The 18,148-nt window shown below is 38.9% G+C and overlaps 2 protein-coding genes across 2 annotated transcripts; both read left to right on the top strand.

Moving 5' to 3' along the window:
- The first annotated feature begins 6,736 nt into the window (after window positions 1-6,736).
- Window positions 6,737-8,227, top strand: LOC145791465 (uncharacterized). Its single transcript, XM_082871817.1, has 2 exons — window positions 6,737-7,225; window positions 8,057-8,227. Exons 1-2 carry the CDS (start codon window positions 6,737-6,739, stop codon window positions 8,225-8,227), a joined length of 660 nt encoding a protein of 219 aa, XP_082727943.1.
- Window positions 8,228-15,670: 7,443 nt separating this feature from the next.
- On the top strand, window positions 15,671-18,113 carry LOC114294274 (uncharacterized). Its single transcript, XM_028238391.2, has 2 exons — window positions 15,671-16,473; window positions 17,149-18,113. The coding sequence occupies exons 1-2, from the start codon at window positions 15,871-15,873 to the stop codon at window positions 17,890-17,892; spliced, it is 1,347 nt and encodes a 448-aa protein (XP_028094192.2). The 5' UTR covers window positions 15,671-15,870; the 3' UTR covers window positions 17,893-18,113.
- The last annotated feature ends 35 nt before the right edge of the window (window positions 18,114-18,148 follow it).

Below are 18,148 nucleotides of genomic sequence, written 5' to 3'. Positions count from 1 at the left end.
AGACACAAGGCTGACTCTCCAAAACTCATGTTGTTCCTGGTAGGCTTCACTAGGGCTGGGTTTGGACTTCCCTCGGCTCACCTACAAACACATGAATGAGCATGAGCGATAGTCCAGTGAATAATATCGAATACATAAGTTACATAAGCAATATGAAGAACAACATGATCCGAACAGCCTTGGGCCCAATGCATATTTCTGCTTAACATATATCTACTTATACAAAATTCAGATCAAATGACTGTAGTTCCAAACATACTGGCCTTTGGCCCAATCAGGTTTCCATTCATGTCAAAATGGCCTTTGACCCATTCATTTATGTCAGAACGGCCTTCAGCCCATCCATTTTTGTCAAAACGGCCTTCGGCCCATTCATTTACGTCAAAACGGCCTTCGGCCCATACATTCGTGTCCAAACAACCTTAGGTCCATTCACTTATGTCAAAACGGCCTTCAGCCCACTCATTCATGTCAAAACGACCTTCGGTCCATTCATTTCTATCAAAACAACCTTCGGTCCATTAATTTTTATCAAAATGACCTTCGGTCCATTCATTGCTATCAAAACGACCTTCGGTCCATTCATTTCTATCATGTCAAACTTTTGTCCACAATCCCAATTAGCAGCTCATAAAGTTTATAAGGGAAATAAACAATTGGACATTGACAAGCTTTCAAATATCGATATTACTCACAGTGATCGGCTTGTGGATTTGCCCTGGAGCTTGACCCTACACATTTCATGAACACAAAAGGGGTCACTAACTGTTCAATCCGTTCTTTGATTCACATATTCCTCTTTGGGCTTTATTCTTATCTCATTAACTCATTTACAATGCTTAACATATGCCTAAGAGTGCTTACAAGTGAAAGAGAACGGAAAACGAAGCACAGAATGAGCATACAAAATTTCTGAGAACAGGGTCCCCACTCGAGCGTCAACTTCCCAGCTCGAGCGGACCCTTAAGGCCTGCAAAAGTATTGGTTGCATGAAAAATACGCTCGAGCGTGGAATAGAGCGTTCGAGCCGAAGGCCTGTCTACAAAAACTCCCCGCTCAAGCGTGAGATAGCCCGCTCGAGCGGACATCCAACTCTGCAAAAAGTGCTGGGAGCACGATTTTCCCGCTCGAGCGGCTCTTTCCCCGCTCGAGCGGACATCAAAAATCTGGGTTTTCCAGATTGAGTTCTTGAGCTCCAATTCGAATTTCAACCAACAAAACATGCATGTTATGGCTCAAATCTCAAATATAGTTATGCTAACATGCCATAAACACCAAAACACATTACAATGGAGCCCAATTCACAATTAATTTACATGCATGCCCCAATCTCCCATCAACTCATTCTAATACAAACAAAATCATACATTCAAAGCTCATATCTTAATTATTCAAACATGCATGCTAATCTTGATTTCATTTCCATCCCAAACAGTGCAAATGGTGTTCATTCCCATGGAATACAACAAAAGCATGCTTGCTTGTAAGATTTAACACCTTTATTTCCATGTTCAACTCAATACATGCTAGATTATGCATTTTCCACAACAATTATATACATGCATGCCTTCATTGACCTTCAATTGAACACAAGCAACTCAATTCCCTTACATTCAAACAATTTCACACTCTAGACCCTCTTTCAAACTTGAATTCACAAAATGATAGTTAAAATTTACATGAACTACTCACCAAGGAGTTTAATCTTCACAATTTATGGCAATTCTTGTGCTATCTTCAAGGCATTCAAGGATCAAGAGCAAAACTTAGATTTTTCTCCCCTCCCTCTCTCTAATAGCCGACCCTCCTCTTTTCTCTTAGAGTTGATCAGCCAAAATCAATGTAAAGGGAAGGAATTGGTTTTAATAAGGCTTATAATAGCCCCACTCACATATTATTTTAACATAAAATAATTGGGTACTCAATTCACCAATTTAATCAGTTTAATCTGACCAGAATTAATTTCTAACTAAATTTCACCGTAGGTTCTAAAAATTATGCCAATCACAATGACGTAAACAATTTCGGGTCCTGTGCCCGATAGGGCCCTCAATTTAATTTCCAAAGCAGATTATTCGAACAGATATTCCTACGGTGAATAGATAAAACTCCAAAATCACATATATTCACATAATGACACATAAAATCATGTTAAACACATAATCATACTCAATTTAAAGACCAATTAGCATACTACGGAACATGGGTATCACAATACGGTAGCCAGTACCTACAAGAAGGTTTACCCAAGTGGTCTTAGGCAACAACCATCTTTGGTTATGCTACCAAAAGCCAAGAATCAGTCAAGGGGTAAGAGGCCTTTGTATGAAACAAGGCCACCAAACTACTACAAGATGATCAACAAGCCCGTAAGTAAGCCTGACTTAGGCTGAAGACAGGAAACCAAGGCCAATGATTGGCCTTCGAAGGTGACAATAGCAAGCACATCTACTAGAATGGTGGGTTCACGGGTACCAAGAGTACTAGATTAGTTTGTCAAGCAAAGCAAACCTAAAATGATGCCAAGCCAAGGGAGAACATTTGCAGGCAGGGACAGAATGGTCAAGCCTCCACTGGTGGCTCCAAACAACTGGGTCCTACTCAAAAATCCAAAGACAAAAAAAATCAAATATGGTTCCTGTGATTTCCAGATCTCAGAGGAGAAAGATCCAACAAAGGTTCACTCGATATCAAAAGGATCTAAAGGAAGCTGGCCAGGGCATCTCTTCGGTGCAACCAAGAGGTCAATTGAGAGAAAGGGAAAGTTTGAAGCCTAATCCCAAGGTCATGAGAAGTCAAACCAGCAGAGAAAGATTAGCTAGGTTCATGCTGAACTAAAAACCAAAGAAAAAGCAAGTTTGGCAAGCCTCGAAAAGGCCTTGTTTGAAAATTATGATGAGACTAAGACAGATAAAAGAATTGAGCCTAGCCAAGAGAAAATATTGGCAGAGGAACGAATGTTCGAAGCCATCATGGCTGAGCAAATAGAGTTTGTGTTCATGGCAGACCAACAATAGATTGCTACAAAGGAGCCTATTAACTTGGAGGTTCTAGAATGCAGCATGGAAGATACATCTCAAATATCGGTGCAGACTAGCACAAAAGGAGAACAAATATAGCCTGTGATATAGTTTGGCTCATTTCCTCCAATGCCGATCAATATGATTTACGTGCTGCCACATGAGTTTCAAGCTGAAGAGGGGAATCAAGAAGGTCAGGAGAATGATCCTATAGAAGTCTCAAGTGAGGGTTCACAGACAACATAATCTGGGATGAATCTGAAGTGGTCAAACCCATTGAAAGTGATGAAGAGAACGAAGAGGTAAGTGCAGTTACCTTGTCATATCCTTTTGAATATCCCACAGTATCTATAACTCAGCATGTTAAACCCTTGTACATCAAGGCACATTTTGATGGGATAGAAATGAACAGGGTGTTGGTTGATAATGGGACAGTAGTAAATTTGCTTCCTCGCTCGTCCTTGAAGAAGTTATGTAAGATGAACCCCAGGTTAATCCTAACAAGTACAACTATTGTCGGTTTTGCTGGGGATAAGCAAATAGCTCAAGGTATTTTGCCCAACAATCTGAATGTGGTGATAAGAGATCGCATGACTGGCTTTTGTCATAGACAGTAATGCCATGTATAATGCCTTACTTGGTAGAGATTGGATCCACACTAACAAGTGTGTGCCTTCCTCCTTGCATCAAAAAGTAATGATAGCTCTAAGTAATGAGGAGACAAAAGAAATGAATGTAGGCCTCAACCCTTCATTGCATGTGCAGATTTTGCAGAAGCAAAATTGTACACTGAGGGGGTGGTTCCACTTAGTGTGCTAAGGAAGCTTGATGTAATAGCCAAAGTAATGGCCAATTAGGAAGTGGCACACCTGAAACACTTGGTGCAAGAAAGTGCCAATGATGAATACACCATTAATGATACCAACAATGCCTGGTTATAAGCATGAAGATCAAGAAACCAGACCATTGGCTTTAGTCAAGTTCTTCACATTGGACACTAATGCAACAATTCAGAAAGTCCAAGGAGAAGAAAAGGAAGCCATGATGCTTGGCTGTAGACATGAGCAACAAAAGGCCAAATCATTGGCCCTGAGTAAGTACTGTGCATTGGACATTGAGACCATGGTCCAGTAGGAAATCCAAGAGGAAGAAGCTTTATAGACAGACTTTGTCTATGAAGAGGAAAATAAGGATGTTGAGCTAGGATCGGTTGTGGTAGACCAAGAGGAAAAAATTATTTTGTAGCTAGAAGAAATTGAAGGAGAAACATAATAAGTACTCAGATGCAAGACCCTATGAAAGAAGTTAATTTAGGAGAAGTTTCAGAACAACAACTTACCTACATCAGTGCTTAGTTGGATCCCATTGCCAGGGAGCAGTTATTGGTTATTCTGAAACAATTTAAGGACTGTTTTGCTTGGTTATACAATGATCTACCTGGGTTGGACAGATCATTGGTGGAACATAGGCTTCCAGTCAAGCCAAACTTTAAGCCATGCAAGCAAAAACCCATCCAAATGAATCATGAGGTGGTTCAGAAGGTAAAGGAGCAGATTGCTAGGCTCCTTAAAGCAGGTTTTATTAGAACAACCAGATATGTTGAGTGGTTATCTAATATTGTGCCTGTGATAAAGAACAATGGAAAACTGAGGGTATGCATTAACTTTCGAAATCTGAATTTGACAACACCAAAAGATGAGTACCCCATGCCTGGAGTTGATTTGCTAGTGGACAGTTCAGTAGGACATAGAATCTTGTCTATGATGGATGGACAGCCTGGCTACAATCAGATATGCATAGCAGAGGAGAATATTCACAAGATAGCTTTCAGGTGTCGTGGTAATATTGGAATCTTTGAATGGGTTGAGATGCCATTTGGGTTGAAGAATGCTGGAGCAACATATCATAGAGCAATGAACACTATCTTCCATCATCTCATTGGAGGATACTTGGAATGTTACATTGATGATATTGTTGTCAAATCCTAGTCTATGGAGGAACATTTAGTTCATTTGACAGTAGCCTTCGAAAGAATGAGGAAATTCAAGCTGAAACTCAATCCACTCAAGTGTGTTTTTGGTGTATCAGCTAGAAACTTCATAGGGTACATAGTGCACAAGAAAGGAATACAAATTGATTAAAACAAAGCCAAAGCCATCATTGAAGCTAAACCTCTATCAAATAAGAAAGAATTGCAAAAATTTCTTGGTCAGGTTAACTTTCTTTGAAGGTTCATTTCTAATACTGCTAGGAAAACTAAAGTTTTTTCTGCTTTGTTAAAGTTAAAAAATGAATAAGAGTTTATGTGAACAGCAGGATATCAAGCTGCTTTTGAAGGAATAAAAGCCTATTTGGCCAGGCGTCCAATACTAATGCCACTAAGGAAGGACAAACCCTTGCAGTTATACATTGCTGCAGTTGAAGAATCATTGGGGGTCTTCTTGGCTCAAGACAATGAAGAAGGCAAGGAGCAAGCAGTCTATTACCTTAGTAGGTTTGTAAACTCTTGTGAATGTAAATACTCAGCTGTAAAGAAGCTGTGTTTAGCCTTGTACTTTGCAACAATAAAATAAAGATATTATCTTTCATCTACTGTTGTCTTGGAAATTGCAACTACGGATTTGGTTAAATATATGTTATCTAAAACTATACTAAGAGGAAGAATTGGCAAATAGATTCTAGTTTTGTCAGAGTTTCATTTGGAATATGTTCCCCAAAAGGCAATAAAAGGTTAGGTATTGGCCAACTTCTTAGCTGATCATCCATGTCAAACAGAAAATCGAAAAATAATAGAGCTTGACATAACTGATTTAGAACCATGGCAAATGTGGTTTGATGGATCAAAAGCTAATGGTCTAGTGGGAGTTGGTGTTGTAATTAAGTCACCATAAGGGGCAGAAACCACACATGGTTTCAGAAATGATGAGACCACTTGTTCCAATAATCAAGCTAAGTATGAAGTTTTGGTTTTGGGACTTGAGATACTTATTGGTTTATAGGCTCATGTAGTTGACATATTTTGAGATTCTCAATTGGTAATGAATCAAGTAAAGGGAGTCCTTAAATGTCAAAGTACAAGTCTCTTATCATACTATGTTGTTGCTGCACATTTGCATTCCCAATTCCAAGTGGCAAATGTAACTTACATCACAAGATTCATAAATCACAAGGCCAATGATGTAGCCTAAAAGAATTCGAATTTCAAAAGAAGAGATTTCACCCAAATAGATATAGGTCAAGAAACATATTAGAAGCTAGTACCACCTTTAGCAAAGCGAGGAATATTGGTAGAAGCTAATCAAAATGACTTGGAAATATAGGATTGGAGACATCCTATCATTCAGTATTTAATTGGTCCTTCTCCAAAGGCTAGTAAGGCTAGTAGAAAGGTTAAACTATAGGCAATGCAATTCATGGTGTATGATAATGCTCTTTACAAAAGAGGAGCAGATGGTCTCCTATTGGAGTGCCTAGGACCAAAAGAGGCATTGACTACCATGGCTGAGGTGCATGAGGGTATTTATGGTGCTCACCATCCTGGCGTTAAGATAAGATGGTTACTTTGAAGGCATTCCTATTATTGGCGAACTATCCTTAAGAATTGCATAGAATATGTGAAGGGTTTCCAGGCATGTCAGAAGCATGGCATAATAAGGCATGTCCCAATAACTGATCTATATACAGTGGTGAAGCCTTGGCCATTTAGAGGATGGGTAATGGACATGACAGGGAAAATTTACTCACCTTCTTCGAAGCAACATTGTTTCATTCTAGTGGCCATAGACTATTTTACTAAGTGGGATGAGGCTAAGCCTTATAAGACCGTAGATCAAACAGAGGTAATTGACTTCATCAAGGAGTTAATCTATAGGTTTGGTATTCTACAGACCATGACTGTGGACAATGGGACTGTGTTTGATGGAAAGCTAGTAAAAGCTTTTGCAGTAGAATATAGAATTTGTCTAGTCAATTCCACCCCCTATTATGCACAAGCAAATGGTCAGGCAGAATCATCTAACAAATCCTTGAAGAAGCAAATACAAAAAGTTGTAGAAGACAGTCCTAAGGATCGGCACAATTTGTTGTTAGATGTGTTGTGGGCTTATAAGACTTCCCAAAGATTAAGTAGAGAAGTTACTCCTTATGTCGTGGTATATGGGAATGATGTAGTGCTGCCTGTGGAGATCAATATCAAATCCTTGAGGGTAAGATGCCAAGACCACCTAAGTACTGATAAACATCATCAAAGCATGCACTTAGAATTAGACAGTGTGGATGAAGCCATAATTTTGGCATTAAATAATATCCTTTTGCAAAAGAAAAGAGCAACCAAAAGCTATAATAAAAAGGTTCAACACATTAGCTTTGATAAGGGGGAATTAGTTTGGAAAACAATACTTCTAGTAGGTATTAGAAGCCACAAGTTTCGCAAATGATCACCTAATTGGGAGGGACCATACCAAGTCCACAGAGTCTTTCTTGGAGGAGCCTACCATTTAAAAAATTTAAATGGATATGTACATCCCTAGAAAATTAATGGCAAATATTTAAAATCTTATTATCCAACTGTATGGGAGACACAAGGAGTTTAAAGGTATCGTATGGAAACATTAAGTAAAAATAGTAAACACTTGTGTAAAATAATGATGTTTCATTTCACAAAAATTGAAGCACATTGTGCCTCAAATTGGCCTAAAATTCATTACAATGTTTCAATTGTTCCCTTACAATAAGCTCTCTACTCTTGAGTGATGGGAATAGTTGAATAGCAGTGCTCATCTCCTGCCTATGGCTTGAGAGCCCTTGGTGTGTAGTGTGAAGTTTCTCTGCATTCTACTCCAAGGCCAGATTGACTACTGCTAATTCCTTCTCTAATTCTGCCTTCCTACCCAAAAAGTTGAGCCTGCAGTTGTGAGGCAGAGGAGTGTTGTCCCTTTAGCACTGAAACTTCAGAGTGAATATGGGATACAAACTCCTTATCTATTAACAGCTCATTCTCTGTAACTTTAGCCATTTGGCAAATATTGACATAAAAGTCAACCGTTGCTGCTGCTTGGGTTAAATGGCCTATAAACGCAACATTGGATTGCTCAAGGAGTTGGCAACATTTGAGGAATCCATTCTTGATGATTGATTTCTACAAAGCTTCGAATAGAATCCATGAGAAGGTCCTCATCAGCTCTAAACAAGTGCCCAAGTCTATTTGAGGAAAAGGAATGGACTCAATAACATATGAGCTTTTTATTATCTCAATGTCACTGCCAGTTGAGAGAGCTAGTGTGGATGTGTGAAATAAGCTCGCCAATTAGGCTTTGAAGAGGTCCATTTCCTCTTCTGAAAAAAGCATTGCTAGAAGTATTGGCACAAGAGCAGGGGAAAAAGATGCCTTAATAGCATCCATCGTTTTGGCCACCGGCAAGTCTAAGGAAGTGGGATTGGAGCTAGGTGGTAAGGTAAGTATTGGTGTGCCACCAGTCCCACCCTTAGAAGTACTAGCTGCCACTGGAACAAGAGTGGCAGCGGGGCTACTCTCAAAAGGCAAGGGGGTAACCAGGACTCGGGAGGATACGAAAGCATGCAGAGGTGAGGTAATGGACACCAAGGGTAGACTAAGAGGCTCAACAGTGCTAGGAGATGGGAAGGAAAGAATAATGGGTATATTAAGCCTCAAAGGAATTAAGAAAGAAGCAATAGGGAATGTAGAGGCATAGACTGGAAGTATTGTTTGCAAGGGTTCTACACTCATTGGGAAGCTGGTGTCTACTTTTCCATTTCCTTTCAAGGTCTCCAATTCTGTGGGGCTCAGAGATGGCTTTTCAGTCCCCCCTAGAGGAAAAGAAGCTGGCATTGAATAGGAGAGAGGCAGACTAGTTGTTGTTGCATTTTAAAAGAAAGAAATGTAAAGGCAATGCTTGCATAAAGAATGTAAAAAATCAAAGGGCCTCATAAAGAGCTGAAGAGGATTACCAGCAGTTGTAGTGGTGGTAGCTGGAGAACTGCGAAAAGTGTGATGTTCAACAGCTCTGCTTTTCCTTGCAGCCTCTTTTTGTGTTGCCTCAACAGTAACAGCCTCCTCACTTGAGATTCTCTGTTACCTCTTCTTCTCTGACCTTTAGAACACAATGACCTCCTTGGCCTGTTCATTCTCTACTGCCTTTGCTGCTGTTTTATGAGCAAAATTCATAATAAGTTTGGCAATAGGTGAGATGGGCCTCTTCCTCCTTTTTAGGGGAGACTCTTCTTTCTCTTCTTCCTCTTCCTTTGAAGAGACCTCTACTTGCTGAAGTGAGACCTCTTGCGAAGCCCCTGTATAAAAGGAGCACTGAGGTTAATAAAAGTGTAAAAGAGGAAAAAAAAATTAAAGAAAGAAGTAAAGCATGTACCCTTCTTGGTGGCAGCTCTAGTAATTCTGAGTGAAGGGGCTGAAATTGTAGGAGTGGAAGCAATGGTGATGCCAACCTCCTAAGTTGTGGCTTGCCTACCCTGGATTGGCACATCTAGCTCTTTTAGTAAGTCCAAGGTGGGAGTGGTAAGTTACACCTCCATGTTGGCTGTCCACCAGTCTTGAAATCTTCTCATGACCCCACTATAGCTAGTGAAGGGCACGAATTCGAAGCTAGAAAAGTCCTTTACATACTTGATCATTGCTTCATTTTGCCTGGGTTTTGGCACCTTCAAATCTCCGGCATCAAGGTCTAAATTGGAGAGGCTGCTGAGATTGGGATCCCCTAAGTAAGCCTAAACTACCTTACAAATTGGGCAGGGCAATAAGCCTCGGCGATGCACTTGTAAGCCTTGCGGTTTAGAGTGCCAATGAAGAGCTCTATTGGAATTAAGATAGAGGCCCACATTTGCTTGTGAATAGGCCTAGCATAGGTCACATCAGTCAAAAAGGCCTTCAACCATGCTAGCCCCACATTAGCATTGAAGGGTCAAAAGAATGAAGGATGAATGGAGATTGGCAAGTTATGGAAGTAAGAAAAATAATAAGCAAAACTGGAATGGTACAAAGAGACTCTGGTATACTTCTCTCCGTGGGCGGTGGGCTCTTGCACCAAAAATTTTAAGCAACGAGAATGGAAGTTAGTAAAGCAAGAAAAAAAGCCAGAGTTGGAGAACCCAAATAGGGCCTCCTTGATTGGGTTCTAGAGGCCTTTCAAAAAACTAGGAACAAACCTTATATGCATGGCCTAGAACATAAGGAGCCAAGGTTATCCTCTTCTTCGAAGCCAAAGCTTTGGCAAGATGAATGAATTCATGCATTATTTTTTGGGATGAAGTACAAAAAAGAAATTTGCAAAGCCAATAAAGAATAAAAGAAAAGAATTTTTGGTCGGTCATAGGACCTTCCTTATTATTCTCAGCTTCTATAGACTCACTATAAGAAGGATTTGAAGCAGGAGTAGAGAATGAGACCGCAAGTCTAAGTAATCAGGACTAAAGAGGTCACTAATGGGTGAGAGCCCTACAAGATGACACATATCAAGAACGATGGGAGCCATCATACCACACCGAAATTTAAAGAAATTGAAGACAGGATTCCAAAAGCAAAGAGCAGTTGGAATAAGGAAATGATCCTCATGAATTATAAACCTAGAAAGTCGAAGGGCATCAAGGATACATAGGTCTTCTAAATCTTTTTCTCTGGGCCCAACGACTCTATCATATCATTTCTCTCATTTCGTCTTCATTGTGGGCCAACAGCGATGAGGTCAAGTAGCTCTCCAACCCCCCCAGTTGAATTTTCCTTCGTAAAGAAGGTGGTGATCCTCCAAGCGTGGGTACAAAAGAGGAAGTACAACAGGAGCCTCAGTAAAGATAGGGCCAATGACATACTCCCTTTTTGCGTGATGGCGAGAGATGAAGTGCCTCTCATCAATTGCACTGTGGCCTTCTAGCTCATTATATTAGGCTATTTCTTCATTTATGCATCTCCATAAGGCCACTGAGGGACGAAGACATTCAATGATTGGCAGGTGTGTAGAGGAAGAAGTAGCCATTTATGAGAGTTGAACGAAGGATTGAAAAAGCATGAGTAAGGATAGGAGGAGCAAGAGCTAAACTAAGCATATAGGGAAGTAAATGGTAACAATAAGACTTAGAAATGGACAAGTGAATATGTAAGAGCACGAGAATTAGGGCTTTACACCTTGTCTAAGTTGCCCATCTAACCTAACGAGTCAAGTTGTTCCAAGCTATATGGGTTTCATTTGACCCATGTGGAGTTAGGGCCCATATTTTAATCTCAAAGGTCCTGAAAGCGCATTTTTAGGCTTTCTACCAAGAAAATTTCCTTAGGAATATTGTACTACCTTTTGCGGAAGAAAAGTGTGCTTCGAAGTGCTTGACCTGGCTTCAAAATGAATGGGTTACCTTGAAGCCAGTATTTGCTAGTATATTAATGGGTTTTGAGATTAAAGGCCTGCATATTATCAAATACAAACCATGAAATTGAAAAAGATAAATCCATATTTTAATTTCAAAGGTTTTGAAAGCACATTTTTGGACCTTCTACCAAGAAAATTTCCTTTAAAGGAATATTCTTCTACCTTTTGAGGAGGGAAAGTGTGCTTCAAAGTGCTTGACTGGGCTTCAAAATGACTGGGTTACTTTGAAACCAGTATTTGCTAGTATATTAATAGGTTTTGAGATTAAAGGCCTGCATATTAGCAAATACAAACCATGAAATTGGAAACAGAGGTTTTAAAAGCACATTTTTGAACTTTCTACCATGAAAATTTCCTTCAAAGGAATATTGTACTACCTTTTGAGGAAAGAAAGTGTGCTTCGAAGTACTTGACTTGGCTTCGAAATGAATGGATTACTTTGAAGCCAATATTTGCTAATATGTTAATGAGTTTTGAGATTAAAGGCCTGCATATTAACAAATACAAACCATGAAATTGGAAAAGATAAACCTATATTTTAATTTCAGAGATTTTGAAAGCACATTTTTGGACTTTCTACCAAGAAAATTTCCTTCGAAGGATTATTTTACTCCCTTTTGAGGAAGGAAAGTGTGCTTCGAAGTGCTTGACTTGACTTAAAAATGATGGGTTACTTTGAAGCTAGTATTTGCTAGTATATTAATGGGTTTTGAGATTAAAGGTCATATTAGCAAATACAAACCATGAAATAGAAAATGATAAACCCATATTTTAATTTCAGAGGTTTTGAAAGCACATTTTTAGACTTTTTACCAAGAAATTTCCTTCGAAGGAATATTCTATTACCTTCTGAGGAAGGAAAGTGTGCTTCAAATTACTTGACTTGACTTCAAAATGAATGGGTTACTTTGAAGCCAGTATTTGCTAATATGAGTTTTGAGATTAAAGGCTTGCATATTAGAAAATACAAACCATGAAATTGGCAAAGAGAAACCCATATTTTAATTTCAAAGGTTTTTGAAGCACATTTTTGACCTTCTACAAGGGAAATTTCCTTCAAAAGAATATTTTACTACCTTTTAAGGAAGGAAATTATGTTTCGAAACATTTGACCACGCTTCGAAATAAATGGGTTACTTCGAAACTAGTATTCGCTAGTATGTGAATGAGTTTGAGGTCATGCATATTGACAAATACAGACCATGTAATTGGGAGCAAGAAACCCTTATTTTATTGAGTAAATAAATGATTACATTGAGGGGCCTATTTGGTTACATTCTCAATTTCATAAAAATAAGGAATGGAAAAGGTTACGAAGTCATGGAACTTAGTCTAGCAAAACTCAATGAATACATGTTCTTTCTCTAGCCTTTCCTCTATTCTATCTAATTGAGGCTTCTCTAGCTGATGCGCCCATATTTGGTGAAAAAGTTGCTAGGCCTTCATCTCAAATTTTGTTTGCTTCAGTTTCTTCTCTACCTCATCCATCTCGTCCATCCCATCCATATCAGCATCTTCTCCATATGCTGAATCATGGTTCTTGAAGTCTTCATACTCTTCAAGGAGATTCTTTGCTTCGTTTTAGGTTTGAATATGAGTGGTAGAGGTCTCTTCCAACAATTCGCAGGTGGCCAATGCATTTTTGTGCCAGTTAAGCAAGAGCGGGAATTAGTCTATGAAGGTATGGAGTTCTGTCTAGGCCACTAGATTGAGGGTATAAGTTTGAGAGACTATATCACAAGCCCATAGAAGGTTCTTGTGAGGGGTGTCATCTCGAAGCACTTTGAAGGATAGGTGGGAGAAGGCAACAAGCAAAGTTTGGGCTTTGTACTACTGGTAGAAAGTGTGAAGAGATGTGGATTGATAGGGGGCAAAATGCCAGTCCTCAAAGAAGATGAGCTTCAATTCCTTAGTCCAATTAGGATTATGAGGAAGGGGAGGTGCAGTTGGGTCCACTCCAAAGGAAGGGTCATTCACACACTCTAGCCAGTCCGAAGAGCAGAGTTTTGCCTTCTTAGCCAAGTGTGAGGGACTCAGCCCTAGAGCTTCGATTAGGTGGGAAGTCTCCGCACTATTTTGGTTGGCAAGTTGGAGATATACCATGCCGAAAGTAAATTGTCTTCAAGGCAGTGAAGGAAGTCAAATGGTCATAGAGGTATATCACTGAGCTGGGAGAAGAAAGAAAAACCGAAGTAGGGTCATCGAATTCGACAAATCTATGGTAAATTCGCTCCCTTGTCTGAGGTTGGGTTGGTTTTGGCCAGGCATTCTAACCAGTAGTTTTTGTAGATGATGAGGTAGCTTCATCCCAAGTAGGGCCCTTTGGGGCAGATGAAAAACCTTCGCGGTCCATATGAGCAAGTTTTTGTTCTAAATGTGTATTTTCTGCAAAAGCCTCCATGACTTGTATAAATGGAGGAGAATAACTATGGTTAATAAATGCATGAGAGTTCTTTTGAGGTCAGCCATCATTGTCCAAAACCTCTTCATATGCTTGATCAATGAAGGAAAATGTTTGATTGGCCATCAAGGATGTATCAGTCTCTTCGTTTGCACAGATACCAGAAGTAAGGTTCAAGTACAAAGGGAAGTTCAGTGTTTGAAATGTTGCTTGAAGACGGTTATGCTTCCAGAACAATTAATTACCATGCATGGCCTAGAATGTAGGCAACAGTGCATCGATCCACTAATATTACCTAGTATTAGCTATATTAGTACGGGGGTAATGTTGGCCATATATTTTGTATCAGCCAATCACAACCTGACACATGGTCCATCAGGGGTAACTTGAGGAATTAGTAGAGGACATGTGGCAAATCATATCAATGGCAATGGATCTGCGAAGTATTGGAACAATCGAAGGAAGCAAGGTGATGTGGCTAAACGATTCTTTGATTATTTAAATCCAAATTTAGGAGGGAAACCCAACTGCAAGAAATGGCTTAGTGGAGGCAAAATGCTTGGAGCCATGTCCCATGATCATGGAGGTTACTTCGACAGTTATCATCCACTTCGACAGTTATCTGCCACTTCAACGGTTACTACTAGGGCCTATAAATAGAGGAGAAGCTGATAGTAGAGAGACCAAGAACCAGATCTAAAAATCAGTTTATTTACTTTACATTTTTTCAGTTCTTTACTTTAATGTTCTTTACTTTCTCGCACTGCATTTCAATTTCTTAGGAGTAGTTCTAAGTTAGTCTGTTTGTTGCTGTAATTCCCTTTGAAACTGTGGAAGTGTGAAGGTACTATGTAAACGTTTGTTTACTTTAAAAAATTCAATTTCTGACACTGTTCTCTCCTTCATTCTTTTACTTTTTGGTTATTACTTCTGAATTTTCTCCTAAAACATGCCACCAGTAAAAGTCCTCTTCATTGAAGCTAAGAGAATTTCGAAACAATCGTTTGATTAATTGGTTAGCATTTACTATTTCTGTAAGGACTTATTAATTGTTGCTGCACGCTCTAATTATATTTTTAACTTTTGAAAGCCAAAAAAGCCAACACACACACACACACACACACACACACACACATACATATATATATATATATATATATCATGGTATTTTGGTAGATATAAGTAAGGAATAAAAAATATAAACTATCAATTTATTATTATTTTTGAACAGGATAGTTTGAGTCGGGTTCGACTTACCCATGTGGGTTCTTACTGGTTGGGTTCATGGGCGGGCTTAGGTTACAAATTTTTATCCAAAATCTTAAATCGTCTTTTATAGGTTGGAACAAGTTGAATACTCAAGTGGGTTGAAACAAATTATGAATCAAGTGGGCCAAATTAAGTAATATTGGAATTTTTGTTTGCGGTAGGTTTGGGGACTCAAGGGTGGCAGAGTCTTCATTGATTGGGATTAGGGAGAGAAAAGAGCATCGCGGTGGTCGATGCTGAGAGAGAGGTCATGAGGGATAAGAAAGTTATGAGACGCCAAATTTGACTGAATTCAATCAATGAAAATTTATTTAAAAGGCTCCGAACAAATCCTAGTCGTGTTCCAATGTCATAGTTGTTGGTCTAAACTATAAATCCCACTATTTTCATATTAGACTTTTAAAAGACAATTGATTAGTACTCCTATTGAATAATCTTTCTCAATCAATACCCTTATAAATATTATCACTGACGTGGCAGCCGTTTAGTGGCTGTCCATAAGCATGTGGTTTATGAGTAAGGTAATAAACAAATGGTGTAGAATGCAATCCTGATAGTGAAATTTTTGCTGGTATAGAATGCAATCCTGATAGTGAAATTTTTGCTGCAGGTTGGAATTCAAAATCCGCAATAATATTGGTTGTATAATTTGAAGGATCCACATGGAAAATGAAGGTACACAGAGACAAAAGTAGAGTTTGAGTGCAAAACGTTTTAGCAAGCAAGCAAAGCCACAAGAGAGAGGATACTGTTTTCAACTTTCCATCACCAAGGCAAGCACCAAGTGCCAGAAATGGAAGGAACTCGCGAGACTGAGATAGGTATGACAGAGAATATGCTTTATGAAGCATCAGTGAGTGGGAATACTGAGTCCTTGAAGAAGTTTATTGAAGAAGATAGACTCACTCTGTCCCGATCTTCACTCACTTGTTTCGGTGAGAATCCTCTTCACATAGCTGCTATGCAAGGTCATCTGGATTTTGCAAAAGCTCTTGTGACTCTCAAGAAAGACTTGGTCTCTGATTTAGATTCAAAGGGCCGATCGCCTCTTCACTTGGCCTCTGCAAATGGGTATATCGAGATAGTGAAGGTGTTGTTAATGGCAAACCCTAGTGTTTGTCTCCTGCGAGATGAAGACGGGAGGACTCCTCTGCATGTGGCTGCCATGAAAGGCCGAGTTGATGTGGTGAGCCGGTTGGTTCTGGCACGACCAGAAGTAGCTAAGTTCAAGTTGGACGGAGGTGAAACTGTTCTGCACTTGTGTGTGGAATATAATCGTTTGGAGGTTTTGAAGCAGTTGATACGATTTAGGACGGTTAAGGATACATGGGTAAATGACAAACTTGATAATGGCAACACTATTTTGCACATTGCTACCAACCTCAAGCAAGTGGAGGTAAAAGTTTTCTTAATTATTATTTGTTATTGTTGCTTAAATTTTCTGATCCACAAAAACTGAAATAAAAAATTGTCGAATGAAAACACCCTTTACAAAATGCGTCACCCAAGTTTGTCACCATCCCTTTCTTAGGGCTTAATCCAAAGGAGAACATAGGTTCAATTCCTCTTAGAGGGGTTGAATTAAAGGAGTGTACGCACTTAGGTGCTCTGCCAAGAGTGAGGAGATTTTCTCTCATATGTACTAATCTAACAACTAATAACTAATATTTACCAATCAAAAGTTTCTCATTTTCGGACCCAAAACAATGATCTCAATGGCCTTGCACATGGGCCGGCCCTCTATTATAAGTAATAAAAAGGATGCATATAGTATCTACTTTATATAAAAAGTATAATTTATTTTAATTCATCATTCAAATTTTTATCAAATAACATTTTAACTTTAAAAAATTTAACATTTAATTTTTAAAACTTTAATTTTATGTTTTTCAATTTTTAATTTTGGGTTTTATCAAATAACACCTTATTTAACAAATGATGGTAGACACCATGCTTTATATACATACTTCTAATCAAAATTTCAATAGAAATACTTCTAATAATTTGTAGCAGAATAATTAGAATTAATTAGATACATCATATAGAGATTCCTTTGTATTAATTTGTGCAGACCATAAAATACCTGTTGGAAGAAACTGTGGTGGAAGTGAATGCTGTGAATGGAAATGGTATCACGGCATTGGATATCATAGAACATATGCCAATTAGAGATTTAAAAGCCATGGAAATCAATAGATTGCTTATGCAAGCTGGAGGCCACATTGGTCACCAACTGCGTGATCATGGTAGTGGTCATGGGAAAATATTAGTATCACAGCCACCCTCGCTGGTCAATGGCACGTTGAAGCCCCCAACAAACAAAGATGATTGGTTAAATAGAAAACGTGATGGCTTGTTGATATCCGCAACTGTAATTGCAGGAATGACTTTCCAATCTGGGCTTAGCCCACCTGATGGGCTTAAATCAAATGGAAAATCCAATATGGCTACAACAATTCCAAGAGATTTTCAAGTATTTTGGGTTGCAAACACAATATCTTTTGTTGCTTCTCTGACCATAATGCTTTTGCTTGTAAGTGGGTTACCATTGAAGAATAGAATTGTGAGGTGGATGCTAGTGGTTGCAATGTGGGTGACAATAACAACCTTGGTAATCAGTTATTCTTCTTTGATGATGGCCAATTCGGAAGGACATATGATCTTCAATGTGCGTGTCATATGGTTGTACTTATGCTTGGGCCTAACTTTCATAGTTTTCCTTGTCCACACTTGTCGCTGCATCATTTCGATCATCAGGAAAGTGTGCACAAATGAGATTGAAGGTGGTCACCGACAAGGGCAAGTTCAAGTTTGAAATCTCAACATCTTTTAGTTACTACATATTGTATGTACTATACTAGAATTAAGATAAATAACCCATCAAATCTCTATCAATCGGCTTAGTTTTTGTCTTCTCCAGGAGAAAAATACATCCACATGGACAGCCACAAGTGAGATGAGAGAGACTATGTAATGCCCCGGTATTTTATTCCTATTATAATTACAAATCCTGTATAATTATTCTCATTTTACATTACGAGTAGAAGAACCAAAGAAATATATGGAACATA

Source organism: Camellia sinensis, chromosome 5 (genome assembly GCF_055761805.1).
Source record: "Camellia sinensis isolate YWXY chromosome 5, ASM5576180v1, whole genome shotgun sequence".
Taxonomy (NCBI): Eukaryota; Viridiplantae; Streptophyta; class Magnoliopsida; order Ericales; family Theaceae; genus Camellia; species Camellia sinensis.
The sequence above is the reverse complement of the archived record's forward strand: the minus strand, read 5'-3'. Positions and strand labels throughout refer to the sequence as shown.